General features: G+C 45.2%; 1 protein-coding gene across 1 annotated transcript; it reads left to right on the forward strand.

The window, feature by feature from the left end:
* The first annotated feature begins 4,140 nt into the window (after positions 1–4,140).
* LOC121865969 (melanoma-associated antigen C1-like) lies at positions 4,141–14,737 on the forward strand. Its single transcript, XM_042365534.1, has 2 exons — positions 4,141–4,190; positions 13,870–14,737. The coding sequence occupies exons 1-2, from the start codon at positions 4,141–4,143 to the stop codon at positions 14,735–14,737; spliced, it is 918 nt and encodes a 305-aa protein (XP_042221468.1).
* Positions 14,738–15,975: the final 1,238 nt, after the last annotated feature.

A 15,975-nucleotide genomic window follows, 5' to 3' on the forward strand; every position in this document is an offset into this window, starting at 1 on the left:
TAGGGGGAAATATAGGGGAAATAAAGGAAAATTAAGGCACATAATAGATATTCCCTCATGAAAATTTCCCCCATGATAGTTTTCCCCCCATGACAGTTTTCCCCCATGACAGTTTTCCCTCATGACAGTTTCCCCCATGACAGTTCCCTCATGGCAGTTTTCCCCATGACAGTTTTCTCATGACAGTTTTCCCCCATGACAGTTTTCCCCCATGACAGTTTTCCCCCATGACAGTTTTCCCTCATGACAGTTTTCCCTCATGACAGTTTCAAAAGCTTTTAGGTAGATGACGTGAATTATTTAGCTTCGTGTGTTATATAACCAACCAGAGTATTTTCCTGCCTTATTTAGCTGTTTTGGCAAGTTTTTAGTTTATAGCTGCTGTGGTGAAGCTGTGGTACTGTGGTGAAGCTGAAGTACTGTGGTGAAGCTATGGTACTGTGGTGAAGCTGTGGTACTGTATTGAAGCTGTAGTACTGTGGTGAATCTGTGGTACTGTGTTGAGGCTGTGGTACTGTGTTGAAACTGGTAATACGGTGAAGCTGTGGTACTGTGGTGAAGCTGCGGTACTGTGGTGAATCTGTAGGTACTGTGTTGAGGTTGTGAGTACTGTAAGTTGAAGCTGTGGTACTGTGTTGAAGGTATCAGTAGCTGCGGGTACTGTGGTGAGCTGCGGCATTGTGGTGAATCTGTGGTACTGTGTTGAGGCTGTGGTACTGTGTTAAAGCCGGTACTGTGTTGAAGCTGTGGCACTGTGGTGAAGCTGTGGTACTGGTGGTGGCTGTGGTACTGTGTTGAGGTTGTTGTGGCTGTGGTGAAGCTGTGGTACTGTGGTGAAGCTGTGGCACTGTGGTAGCGCTGTAATGTGTTGGCTGTGGTACTGTGTTGAAGCTTTCGTAGTACTGTGGTGAAGCTGTGATACTACGGTAGTTTTCGTGGTACTGTGGTGAAGCTGTAGGCACTGTGGTGAGTCTGTGGCACTGTGTTGATGGTACTGTGGTAGCTGTGCACCGTGGTGAATCTGTGGTACTGTGTTGAGGCTGTGGTACTGTGGTGAATCTGTGGTACTGTGGTGAAGCTGTGGTACTGTGGTGAAGCTGTGGTACTGTGGTGAAGCTGTGGTACTGCGGTGAAGCTGTGGTACTGTGGTGAAGCTGTGGTACTGCGGTGAAGCTATGGCACTGACTTAGCTTTGTCACTGTGACTTAACTTTGGCACTGTGACTAAGGTGTGGCACTGTGACTTAGCTGTGGCACTGTGACTTAGCTGTGGCACTGTGACTTAGCTGTGGCACTGTAAGAAGGGTAACGAGACGATGCTGACGTTAGTTGTGGCATTAAACGTAAATGAAACGAGAAAACACCAAGGTGAATGGTGATTGGCAGATGGAGGGTTGTTAAGGTGTTAATGACTGGTGCAGGCAGCAGTAGTTGGCCCGCTAATAGGGTAGTTTGGGTGGTGCTGCAGGTCAGAGGTCGTTAATGGCGGCCACAACGACTTTGCCTCTTGGATGTTAAATATATATCTTAAGGTCGTTTCGATTTTAACTTTCGTCTTTATTACCTGTTAGCATTTATCGGCCATATTTCGGGGGTATTTCAGGTGATATTTTGGGGGAATTTTCTCTGGGTGGGGATATTTGGGGGAATTTTCTCTGGGTGGGGATATTTTTGGGGAATTCTTATCTGGATGGGGATATTTTGGGGGAATTTTCTCTGGGTGGGGATATTTGGGGGAATTTTCTCTGGGTGGGGATATTTTTGGGGAATTCTTATCTGGATGGGGATATTTTGGGGGAATTTTCTCTAGGTAGGGATTTGTGGGGGGAGGGAATTTTCTCTGGGTGAGCATATTTTTTGGGAATTTATTTTAGGATGGTTTTTTAGGGAGAATTTTCTCTAAGGTGGTGATTTTTTGTAGGGAATTTCCTTTGAAGTTTTAATTTGCTTCACATTTCATTTCCTTTATTTTTTTTTTAACATAATATCTCTTCCAATTAATTTTATTCACATAACATTTACAGTAATTCTTGCAAATTTAATTACTCTACATATTTTAATAATTTTCCCTATTTTTAATATAATTTCCCTGTACATATCACTAGCTCTTTTTTCCACCCTGTATTTTTTCCCCCTCTTCAGTATTTACCATTCATGAAACAGAATAATTAAATATCCAATATTGCCGCACAGACAAGGGGAATATTTTTAACGCCAAACTGTAGTTGTAAAAGTCGCGAAATAATTTAATTAAGGTAAGTGTGTGAACGACAACTACTGCACTCGAACGACACGCGAAATGGGTAACTCGACTTGGTACGGGATAGTCACCCTTATTGTCCTCTATCTATAGGGGTGAAAATGGCGCGTTATGCATACGTGTATTAAGTTCCCCGATGTCGCGTGTTAGTTTGGTATGGATAGATAGAAGGAATTCAACGCTTTTAATAGATGTTTCTTATTGTATTTGTGAGGTTAGGTTAGGTTTGTGGGCTTATTTGATGTAATTCTTGGATTAAGTTTGTGTGTGTGTGTGTTTAATCTCAAGAGTGGATGGAAAAAAGACTGTAATGTGATATCTTAAACTATCATTCCTAGGATATAATTAATAACAGAATAACAAAATACTCTACCAGACTCTTAGTATATTGTGTATGTTGTGGTGTATAATATGATAAGATTGAATGTATAATAGTTAAAACATTTTGTAAATTATTCACTAAATGACAACTCGGTGACGCTGTACCGAATAGAGGGAACTAACCATAAACATACAACTGCCTGATGAACGATAATACTGATAGAGTTATATTTTCCCTCTACGTCTAGAATATTATTACCATCCGCATCATTAAACATATAAATAATCTTATCTCTCCTATAAAACAGACCGTAGTAGCTATCAGTCATTTCCAGAAGTGACGTAGAAATGAGAAGTAAAAAAAACCATGTTATCAGAGGACGGCAGCAGAACTCGCGGGAAAACTCTTGGGTCGTAAACAGAGCGCGGGAACTGTGAGCCAAGAGTATGAGTAAGAGCTTGTAAAGGACCGCTATAAAGAGCTCTCTGGCGGGTACTTGGGCACAGATATTGTCTTATATTAGCTTACAGATTTCTAGCTTTGAGAAGAATATATATATTTTTTATGACGGGATAAATATTATGAAAGAAGCATTTAATATATATTATATGACTATAGTTTTTCTCCGCTTATCTATATGTAGTTTCCCTTACGTCCCTCTCTCTCTCCCCCCACCCTATCCCACCTCCTCCCCCTAACTGGGAAAACTCATCTAACTGACTCGTTTAAGTTACGACACAAAGATGACCAGGGGGAATGAGGGGTAGGGGGAGGGAGGGGGGGGGGGTATAGCGTCAAAATTACACTGAAACTAGACACGTATCTTGATGTGTTTTCTTACCAGTGATACATACGTGTTGGAATGTAATATAACGTGTACAAGTGGTTTTAAGAATGTGGCCTTTAGGTTATTGGGCAACACACACACACACACACACACACACACTCGTAATGTCTGGCCAGAATTGGTTACGCGCTCACAGTATTGACTAGAGATGTTGCCAGCGCTAATTACACCTCTAAATTTGCCAACTTTTCAATACCTGTGACTCGCTTGGTATGGAAACTATTTTAATAAATGAGGTGACTGGATTCTCACCTGTGTGTGGGGGAGGGGAGGGGGGGGGTGTTAGTGGTGGTATTAGTGGTGTTGTGGTGTAGTTATTGTTGTGGTGTTGTGGCTGTTGTGATGTTAGTGGTTTGTGGTGTAGTGATGATGTGATGATGTAGTGGTGTTGCCGTGGTGTTGTTGTTGTGATCGAGCTAGTGGCGTTAATGGTGTTGTTGTGAGGTTCACGGAAGACGTATATAGCTTATTGTGGTCGTTCGTGTAACAAGATCCAAATGAAAGATCCGGATTCATCACTCTGGTTAACTGCATATCAGAAAAACACCTTTATTATCGTAACTTAAATCCGGTTTAAATTACGTTCTCACATCTCAAAAGGTAAATTACAATAGAAAAGATTTAACGTACGAGCCTTTGAGAGATAGATACTCCGGATAAACGAATAATATTTGATAATTGAGTGAAGATATACGGAAGTTATAAGGCGGTTATGCGTATATCTGGTGTGCTAGAGGACCCGGTTATAATGGACACAGAGATGTAATATTAATATATGTATGTTATTAAGATTTCGGGTATATTAATTCAAGGTTAGAATGAGATAGACAGACAGACAGACAGACAGACAGAGACAAACAGAGAGACAGACAGAGAGACAGACAGAGAGAGTGTCCCGTCTCCTCTGTCACAAGATACCAACACACATTCTTCTCCATTTTTATAAAGGGGGAAAAAACTCCCTCTATCACTACATCTCCTTCCCTTCCTCTCTCCCTACTACTCCCCTTCCTCCGCTCCCTCCGTCATCCCACTGTTCGTCTTCCTCTACCCCCCTCCCCCACCCCCTCTCCCTCCCCCACCCTCCCCTCCCTCCCCACCCCCTCCTCCCTCCCTCCCTCACCCCCTCCTCCTCCCCCACCCTCCCCCTCCCTCTACTCTCCTCCCCCTCCCTCACCCTCCTTTTTCCCCTTCCCTACCCTCCTCATATACAGAGTCAAATGTTCGGTTAAGTAGTCGTCGGTTTCCTGAATCGTCGTAAAGTTGTCGGATATTACACCACGACCCATGAATCCTGACTTATACACCAGGGGGGTCATAGGGTCGAAAATTACTCCCTAAAGACCCGGGATTATCGACTCTCTGATGTACTGTTGGTTGGCACTGTCTTGTCTCTGGGGTGTAGGAGTATGATGGATTTTTTTTAATCAAATATTTTCTAGTTTTTTTTTTTTACTTAAGGTCGAAAATAATTCTGTAAACGATTGGAATAGTCGACTCTATAGTATACTGTTGGTTGGCACTGTCTTTATCATATTAAGAATTTTATTAACCTTTTTAAGTCAAAATTTTCAAACCAAATTGACCCTTTAAAAAAATGGTATTATAATAAAAGTCTTTCTTGTCATGTTTACTTAGGAGGCGTTAAAAGGTCCGGCAGCCAGGTAATTGAAGACCCCTCGTTACCTGTCTCGGGTAGTGTGTGGGTATCGGGTTTATTGGACAGGTGTTAATAAGGTGTTAATTAATACAGGTGGGTAAGGATTAATTAGTCGTAACTTGCAGGGATTTATTTTCGTTTTTATTGTTTGATGTTGATACATACATACATACATACATACATACATACATACATACATACATACATACATACATACATACATGCATACATACATACATACATACATACATGATATCCCTAGTCCGAGAATTGCTGTTCGACACCACAACCGCATCCAGCCCATACGTGCACGAACTGATCGCTATAAGAACAGCCCAGTCCCAACCATTGTAAAAATTATCAATAACTTGTAATAAATCAGTGTATTCACTCTCAGTAAACACTGCTCCTTACACTGTCACTATGTTGAAATGAACTATAGTTTGAGCTTTTCCCCATCTAGTTATTATATGTCTCATTTGTGTCACTTATGTTACTTGTATATTATTTGTAATTCGTAACCCATTCCCCAAATATGTAACTGTATATTTTCAGCCTTCTGGCTGCCAAGCTCTTTCAATAAACCGTTAATTATTATTATTATTTATTACATACATACATACTCTACATACATACATACATACATACATACATACATACATACATACATACATACTAATTGGAAAAGTTTGTACCTGGCCAGACACCGAGAGGGCCAGGTCAACAATCCGACCTCGTATGTGACCTGAATCTCGAGTCCTTCTCCAGCAGGTTCACGGGTCACGAGACTTAAAGACTCCAACTTGGGACTTGTTTGGTCGGGTCTATTGGGAGAGGGTCTAGTAGGACAGGGTCTAGTAGGACAGGGTCTAGTAGGACAGGGTCTAGTAGGACAGGGTCTATTAGGACAGGGGTCTAGTAGGACAGGGTCTAGTAGGACAGGGTCTAGTAGGACAGGGTCTATTAGGACAGGGTCCTGGACAGGGTCCTAGTAGGACAGGGTCTAGTGGGACAGGGTCTAGTAGGACAGGGTCCTAGTGGGACAGGGTCTATTAGGACGGGTCTAGTAGGACAGGGGTCTGTGGGACAGGGTCTATTAGGACAGGGGCCTATTGGGACAGGGTCTAGCAGGACAGGGTCTAGCAGGACAGGGTCTATTGGGACAGGGGTCTAGTAGGACAGGGGTCTATTGGGACAGGGTCTCTATTAGGACAGGGTCTATTAGGACAGGGGTCTATTAGGACAGGGTCTATTGGGACAGGGGTCTAGTGGGACAGGGTCTATTGGGACAGGGTCCAATGGGACAGGGGTCTATTAGGACAGGGTCTAGTGGGACAGGGGTCTATTAGGACAGGGGTCTAGTAGGACAGGGTCTATTAGGACAGGGTCTATTAGGACAGGGGTCTATTGGTACAGGGTCTAGCAGGACAGGGTCTATTAGGACAGGGGCTCGTCTGACCCGGCTACTGAGCCCCTGTAAACTCTTGGGTAATTGCCAATCACGTTTTACTGTGCTTGGTGTGTTAATGGATGGATGGATGGATAGGAGGGTGGATGGATGGATGGATGGATAGGAGGGTGGATGGATGGATGGATGGATAGGAGGTGGATGGATGGATAGGGAGGGTGGATGGATGGATGGGAGGGTGGATGGATGGATGTGGATGGATAGGAGGGTGGATGGATGGATGGATGGATGGGAGGATGGATGGATGGATGGATTGATGGAACCATACCTTAAGGAATTAATTAAAGATAGATTAGTAAGGTGAGTTAATTCCATTCCTTCCCTCTTCGCTCCTTTTCCTTCCTTACTCCTTACCATCATCGTCAACTCCTCTTCCTCTCCTTTCCACCACTTTCACCTCCTTCTCTCCTTCCCACTAATACTTTCTCCTCCTCCTCCTCACTTTCTTTCTCCTCTTCCCCTTCTCTCCTTCCTCTTTCTCTCCTTCCTTCTGCTTCCCTCTTCCTCCCCATCTCCTTTTTCCCACCTTTTCTACTTCTCTCCCTTTCCCCATAACCATCATCCCTACCACCACTCCCTCCCACCACCACTCTCTCCACCACCAGTACCACCATCACACCACCACCACCACTACCACCATCACCACCACCACCACTACCACCATCACCACCACCACACCACTCCCTCCCTACCCTCCCTCCCACCACCACACCTCCCACCACCTCCCTCCCACCACCCCTCCCTCCCTACCCTCCCCTCCCCTACCACTCCTCCCCACCCTCCCCTCCCACCACCACCTCCCTCCCCCACCTCCCTCCCACCCACACCCCTCCCACCACCACTCCCTCCCACCACCCTCCCCTCCCCACTACCCTCCCCTCCCCACCCTCCTCCCCACCACCTCCCTCCCACCTACCCTCCCTCCCACCACCCTCCCTCCCACCACCACCTCCCTCCCACCACCCTCCCCACCACACCACTCCCTCCCCTACCATCCTCCCTACCACCATCACCCACCACCACTCCCTCCCACCACTACCACTCCTCCCACCACCACTACCACCATCACCACCACCACTACCACCATCCCCACCACCACTACCACCCCAGGTATATACGGCGCTCCAAAAGATGGTCACCTTTAATTACCTGCGGTGGGTGTTGCAGGTGTGTGTGTGTGTGCAGTCAGGTATACATTCTTATTACAGTAGTACGTGAGTGAACATTTATGGACCTAAAGAAATAGTTGAGATACGTTTAAAATTTACGTAGATGCGTCAGAACTGAATTTTTTGCGTAGGTACGATAGATTCCGATGTGTTCTGTTGGTAATATTTCAAGTTGATGTGATGAAATTGGTGTTAAGTAATGTTAATAGTAGTGAATTAACATTATTTTGTAATTTATTTAAGGTTGATATTCTTCAAAGTTCGTAAGATAAATATTTCTCCTAAGATGTAAGAATGAACCCGACTCATTGACTAAACTGATGCACAAAAATATTAAATATGACATCAGAATTTCACTAAGACTTTACCTTAACTATATACGTTGACTTGGAGATAATTAATGTACAGCAACTCTCCAAATGTTTCTCTATGTAATCTTAATTTACCTGGGATTAATTAAACATATCTAGTCAATAAGGTAGAGTCTCAGTGTAATTTTGACGTCATTATTACAGGATTATTGATTTTATTTCATGTTTATCCCAAGTCAGTATATATTTTTTAGTTGTTTTTCCCAGTACGGATTAAACACTGGGATTACAATGGTTTGGTTATCCTTGTTTAACATACATAAAAAATACAATACTGCTACTAAAATTGGCCTGACAGTCGGTGCCAGAGACCTCGAGAGTGTGTGTGTGTGTGTGTGTGTGTGTGTGTGTGTGTGTGTGTGTGTGTGTGTGTGTGTGTGTGTGTGTGTGTGTGTGTGTGTGTGTGTGTGTGTGTGTGTGTGTGTGTGTGTGATTAGAAGCTCGCGACAGTATAGGAAATTAGATTGGTTTATAGATAAGATGAGGAAGGGGGAGGTGGAGAGGAGGAAAGGAAGGAAAGGAAAGAGAGAAGACCACATGAATCGGGTAGATGGAACAGGTCCTTCCTTATCGGGTATAGGACCATCAGTGTGTGGCGAGGATGGCAGGGGTGACGAAGGGTGATGGGGTGATGGGATGTGACGTGGGGGTGATGGGATGTGACGTGGGTGATGGGATGTGACGTGGGGTGATGAATGTGACGTAGGGTGATGGGATGTGAGCGGTGATGGGGGTGATGGGGTGATGGGATGTGACGTAGGGTGATGGGGGTGATGGGATGTGACGTAGGTTGATGGGGTGATGGGATGTGACGTGGGTTGATGGGGATGGGATGTGACGTGGGGTGATGGGATGTGACGTAGGGTGATGCGAGGAGGGTTGAGACGAAGTAATGGGGTTGGGGTTACGGGATGTGACGGAATGGGATGGGGTGACGGGAGAAGATGGGATGATGGAGAGTGACGGGGTAACGTAGGGTGATGGGGATGACTTAGTGTGACGGAAGGTGACGGGGGAGGTGACGCCAAGATCCTGTTTATAAGTTGTCTCAGGACCTCATCAGTTTAATGTGCAATGTGACGCCTTGTGACGGACGGGTAGAGAAGAGTGTGTGTGTGTGTGTGTGTGTGTGTGTGTGTGTGTGTGTGTGTGTGTGTGTGTGTGTGTTGTCCAATAAGCGCCATACTCTGTCTCCTCCTCCTCCTCCTCCTCCTCCTCCTCCTCCTCCCCTCTCACCCAGGTAGCAGCACTGTGGTGGAATTCCTGTCATTGTTAAATTAAAGAAACTGAGCTTGGTAGATGCTGGTGCAGTCCCCACCTACGTCCTCCCTCCCTCCCTCTCCTTGTCTCCCTCTTTCTCCCTATCTTCCCCCCTTCCTCTCTCCTTCCCATCACCATCCACCATTCGTCCCTCCCTCCCTCCCTCCCTCCTCCAACATTAATAAACATTTGACGGTAAAAAGTAAAACAAAAAAATCAAATGTTTATTTATATATTAGACAAACATTAACATTTCCTCCTCACCTTATGATGAACATTAATATTTACAAAGGAATAATAATTACATAATACAATTTTTATTTAATTGTGTCCTACTGTTATTATTTATGTTTACACGAGGAAGAATAAATCTGTATATTGACGTAAACATTCGAATGTGTTTATGCTATAGTAAATATTTCACATGTTTATCTTGTTAACAGTTGTAAATAATAAACATGTTGCCTTATTTGTTGTTGTAATGTTGTAATGTTGATGTGTGTTGTGTTGTGTCTCGAGCTTGTTACTTGATCCCTAACAACCACCCACTTGTTATTGAGGCCTTTGAGTGAACTACCGTACTTGGCTGCAACCTTTTGAGTATTGCTTGTAACTTTTCTTGCAATACTGCCGAACATTATTACTTTTCAACAAACATTGTATACAACTTTCCTACAACAAAACTATCTACCTACAATATAAACACAATTGCCTTTTAACATTAATTTTCAACATCAGTTTGCAACACTACTACCTGCCAACACTACCTACCAACACTACTACCTGCCAACACTACCCTCAACATTACCTGCCAACACTACCCTCAACACTACCTACCAACACTACTACCTGCCAACACTACTACCTGCCAACACTACTACCTGCCAACACTACCTGCCAACACTACCTACCAACATTACCTGCCAACACTACCCTCAACACTACCTACCAACACCACTACCTACCAACACTACTACCTGCCAACACACCTCAACATTACCTGCCAACACTACCCTCAACACTACCCTCCAACACTACCTACCAACACTACTACCTGCCAACACTATCTGCCAACACTACCTACCAACATACCTACCAACACCTCCAACACTACCTGCCAACTACTACCTGCCAACACTACTACCTGCCAACACTACCTTTGAACATTACCTGCCAACACTACTACCTGCCAACACTACCTTTGAACATTACCTGCCAACACCTGCCAACACTACCTACCAACATCACTTTCCAACATTACCTGCCAACACTACCTACCAACATACTACCTCCCAACACCACCTGCCAACACTACTACCTGCCAACACTACACCAACATTACTACCTCCCACACACTACCTGCCAACACTACTACCTGCCAACACCTGCCAACACTACTACCTGCCAACACTACCTACCAACATTACTACCTCCCAACACTACCTGCCAACACTACTACCTGCCAACACTGCCACCACTTGGTTCTGAGGCAGCTGTCGTGTCATCAGTCGCAACATCGAAATGCGTAAAAGCTGTTTGATAATCAGCTTCTCTTAATTAGGTTTACTCGCGTCTTTGATGTCGCCTTTTCTGCTAATTAGATTGTAATTAGTCATGATGGGTAAAACGAGGTGCTACGGATCAGGGAATGGGGGTGATAGTGGTGGTGGTTGGTGTTGATAGTGGTGGTGGTGGTTGGTAGTAGTGATAGTAGTAGTGATGGTGGGGTGTTTGGTGGTAGGTGGTGATGTGTGGTAGTGATAGTGGTGGTGTTTGGTGGTAGTGGTGGTGATAGTGTAGTGATAGTGGTGGTGTTTGGTGGTGTGTGGTAGTGATAATGGTGGTGCTGGTTGGTAGTGATAGTGGTGGTGTTTGGTGTAGTAGTGTGGTGGTTAGTGGTGATGTTTGGTTGTGGTGGTAGTGGTGGTGTTTGGTGGTGATGGTGGTGTTTAGTGGTGATAGTGGTGGTGTTTAGTGGTGATAGTGGTGGTGTTTGGTGTGAGTGTGAGTAGTGGTGTTTAAGTGTGTGATAGTGGTTGGTGGGTGTAGTGGTGGTGATAGTTATGATAGTGGTGGTGTTTGGTGGTAGTGGTGGTGATAGTGTGGTGGTGTTTGAGTGGTGATAGTGGTGAGTGGTTGGTGGTAGTGGTGGTGATAGTGGCAATTGATTTGGTGGTGTTTGGTGGTAGTGGTGGTGATAGTGGTGGTGTTTAGTGGTGATAGTGGTGGTGGTTGGTGGTGGTGATTTCGTCTCTGGGGGGGTGTGTTGTGCATTCATTTCTCTGTCTCTTTCTCTTATTTTCTCTCTCATTCTCTTACTTTCTTTCTCATTCTCTTGTTTATTTTATCTCTGATTATCATTGTTTATCTTTCTCCTTTTTTTTCTCTTTCATCTTTTTTTATTTATTTTCTCTCGTTTTTATTTTCTTCTCTCTTTTATTTCTCTATCTTCCTTTTTCCACTTTCTTTTATTTTTCATTTTGCCTTTTGTCTGTGTTTCTTTCTTTCTCTCTTTCTTTATTCTTCCCTCCACTTCTCCCTTCCCTTTCCCTTCATGATTTGCATATACCGTAATCCTCTCTCTCTCTCTCTCTCTCTCTCTCCGGAGTCTTCCTTATTCTGCTCTCTTCCTTCCTTCTTTCCTCCAACCTTTCCTCCCTCCCTCTTCCTCTACTTTCCTTCCCTCCTCTATGGCTTCCCCCTCTCTTCTCCCTCCCTCTTCTTCACCTTCCAATTAGTCACCTTTATTGTCATCTCTTGTTTACCTCCACACACACACACACACACACACACACACACACACACACACATACACACACCTGACTGAAGATGGGGATAAATTTCATAGCATTTTTGTGTCTGTATGTTCGTTAGTACTAAGGGAAGCGTGTTAAATATGTCCCCTCATTTATTAAAGGGGAAAAAAAAGGGTATAGAACCATAATGAAAGAGTTTAATTAACAATTACATCGTTGCCCTAATTAAATTTCAGGAAGGATAGGACGAACACAAAAAATAATAATAATAAATAATTTGTCGAGTTTACACCAATTTGATAATGAGGAATCCTACCCCCCCTCTACCCCCTCTACCACCCCTCTACCCCCTCCCATTATTTACCCCTTAATAGGTGTCATTAGGGTAAATAATGGTTAGGGTTAAATTACCTGATTATCCTTAAGAGCTGGAAGACGGTCTGGATTCACATAGATTCTTACGACTTTATTTTGATTTGGTTTTAATTGTTAGGTTAGGTTAGGTTAGTTAAATTAAGGTTAGGTTAAGGAGTGTGGACGTAGATGCGGGTGTTTACTGACCCATATAGTTACAGAGAGAGAGAGAGAGAGAGTTATCACTTCTAGGAACAGCGAACCACTACACACTTGCTTATCTCCGCGTCTTACACACACACACACACACACACACACACACACACACACACACACACACACACAACAGTCTCCTAAAGAAGTACATATCTCTCTGACGCGCCTCCAACCATCCACCAACCTTCCCTACTCGGGGCACTGTATCTTCCTGAAGTAGGTGAAACTTCCTGAAGGAGGTGAAGATACAACACAAGGACCTAACACCCTGTAGGCGAGGTGGAGAACGATCCTCTTAAACTAGCTCTGCACCGCTGGCCGTAACACACAACTAGCTGCCCTCGCTAGTTAGATACACCTCGTGCCAATCCCTTGCTTTAAAAAGGTTCTCATGATTTGCATACGAAGCTCCTGGAGATTCTGGGTATTGTGTTTTGTGTCTCTGAGGTGTTGTGAAGGAAGGAGGGGGTGAGGGAAGGGTGGAAGGAGGAGTAGGTGTTTGAGGGAATGAATGAAGGAGGGAGGGAGGAAAAAAAGGAAGCAGTAGGTTTTGTGAGAGAAGGAGGGAAGGAGTGAGGAAGGTAAGAGGGAAGGAGTGAGGAAGGGAGGGGGGAAGGTAAGAGGGAGGAGATGTTGTGAGGAAACGAATGAATGAAGGAAGGAAGGAGGGAGGAGGTCGTGTCGGATAAGGCTTCTGTTAATCCAAATGTTAGAGTTGGAAGCGAGTGCAATGGGTATTCCTTCTCACACACCCATCTTGTGTGAAAAACATATCACCTGAAGATTAACCCCCCCCCTAGATGAGTTTAGGTTAGGTTAGCTTAACTTAAATTAGGTTAGCTTAGGTTAGATTAGGTTTAATCAATCGGAAAATACAAATATTAATGGTCAGTGAATCGGTAAAGATGGGTAGAGAACACACACACACACACACACACACACACACACACACACACACACACACACACACACACACACACACACACACAAAACAACAACAGTACTACAGTGTTTTTGTTGTCCAAGTACACTTTTGTTTTTGCTCTGCCTACACCGCAGTCTGGTCGTAGTCAGGCTGGCCACGATATACAGTACAGTAATAAACAGTCTTCTTACAGTCTACCCACAGTCTGCCTACAACCTACTTACCGTCTACCTACAGTCTACACAGTCTTCCCATATTTTAGCCACAGTCTACTCACAATCTGCTCACAGTCTAGCCATAGTCTGCCCATATTCTACCCACAGTCTACCCACAGTCTGCCCATATTCTACCCACAGTCTCCTCACAGTCTGCCCATATTCTACCCACAGTCTCCTCACAGTCTGCCCATATTCTACCCACAGTCTCCTCACAGTCTGCCCATATTCTACCCACAGTCTCCTCACAGTCTGCCCATATTCTACCCACAGTCTCCTCACAGTCTGCCCATATTCTACCCACAGTCTCCTCACAGTCTGCCCATGATATTCTGTTCCACAGTCTCCTCACAGTCTGCCCATATTCTACCCACGTCTCCTCACAGTCTGCCCATATTCTACCCAGTCTCCTCACAGTCTCTGCCTCTTATTCTACCCACAGTCTACCTGATCTGCATATTCTACCCACAGTCTACCCCACAGTCTGCCCATATTCTACCCACAGTCTCCTCACAGTCTGCCCATATTACCACCACAGTCTCCTCACAGTCTGCCCATATTCTACCCACAGTCTCCTCACAGTCTGCCCATATTCTACCCACAGTCCTCACAGTCTGCCCATATTCTACACAGTCTCCTCACAGTCTGCCCATATTCTACCCACAGTCTACCCACAGTCTGCCCATATTCTACCCACAGTCTACCCACAGTCTGCCCATATTCCACCCGCAGTCTACCCACAGTCTGCCCATATTCTACCCACAGTCTCCTCACAGTCTGCCCATATTCTACCCACAGTCTCCTCACAGTCTGCCCATATTCTACCCACAGTCTCCTCACAGTCTGCCCATATTCTACTCACAGTCTGCCCACAGTCTATCCACAGTGTGGCCAGAGCCGCGGGTCATCTCGTGACTGGCGTTGGTGAAGGACGTTCGTAAAACTAATTAATTCTGGGAATGTCGTGAGTTTGTTCCATAATGTTGGCCCTCCCCTCTCACCCCTCTCACTGCCACCCCTCTAACTGCCACCCCTCTAACTATCAGCCTTCTCACCCCATTCACTGTCACCCTTTCATCCGTCTCACTGTCACCCCTCTCACTATCACCCCTCTCACCCCTCTCACTATCACCCCTCTCACCTCTCTCACTATCAACCCTCTCACCCCTCTCACTGTGACCACTCTTACCCTTCTCACTACCACACCTGTCACCCTGTCATTATCCCAGGTGTTGACAGGTTCAGTGTAATGAACATTAGTTTGGGAGTTATTAAGGTAGGAATTTATAAGGTCCCGTTACCTGACGTGTGTGTGTGTGTGTGTGACTCTCTCTCTCTCTCTCTCTCTCTCTCTCTCTGTGTCCTTCCCGCACGTAGTCCCTCCTTACCCCCCACCACCATCACCCACACCACCCCTTACCACCACCATCTTTACCACCACCATCCTTACCTATTCCTCTCTCCCATTTCTCCTCCTCCACACACGTACTCTCTCCCTACCCCTTACCACCCCCCACCCCCCCCCACCTCAGTGTCAGCCATAAATCTCAATGCTCGCAACAGTCGTTAGATTCCGTGACCCTGGGGAGGTAGACCTTCGCCCCAAACTGTGTTACTGGTGATGTATCTCTCAGGCTCAGGTACTGCTGCGCCTTCTTCCTGTTCTGTTGGCCGAAGTCTCCTCTTATCACGGGTCTTGTGGGTGGGGGGTTACGGGTGTGTCGGTTTTGAGGGTGTGGGGAGTTTTGAGGGTGTGGGTTGAGGGTGTGGGGAGTGTTGAGGGTGTGGGTCTTGTGGTTTGAGGGTGTGGGTCTTTTGTATGTAGGTTTAATAGTACTACATTATTCATGGATACAGACACTTCACTGGATGATGTACACATACACACACACACACACACACACACATACACACACACACACACACACACACACACACACACACACACATGCTTAAGGGTGTCATAAGTGGGTCTTGGAGCAGTGGTGGAGACGTCATACAGCCGCCACTCACCATAGAGAGGTGGAGGAGGGGAAGTAGCACGGGTAGTAGCAGGAAGGGGGCCACTTACTCTCCCTCTAGGTCACATTCATACCGGGTTTGGGGGATAGTTAGTAGTTACCTTTCCATCCCCTTCCTCTCCCCTTCCTCTA

This window comes from Homarus americanus, unplaced genomic scaffold, assembly GCF_018991925.1.
Source record: "Homarus americanus isolate GMGI-L3 unplaced genomic scaffold, GMGI_Hamer_2.0 scaffold45648, whole genome shotgun sequence".
In the NCBI taxonomy this organism is placed as follows: Eukaryota; Metazoa; Arthropoda; class Malacostraca; order Decapoda; family Nephropidae; genus Homarus; species Homarus americanus.

Excerpts from the sequence above, each read along its gene's own strand:
- LOC121865969 (XM_042365534.1), top strand. The coding sequence starts at position 4,141 with ATGCGTATATCTGGTGTGCTAGAGGACCCGGTTATAATGGACACAGAG. Across the intron at positions 4,191-13,869 it reads GTTATAATGGACACAGAGAT|CCACAGTCTACTCACAATCT; the intron begins GTAATATTAATA and ends CCCATATTTTAG.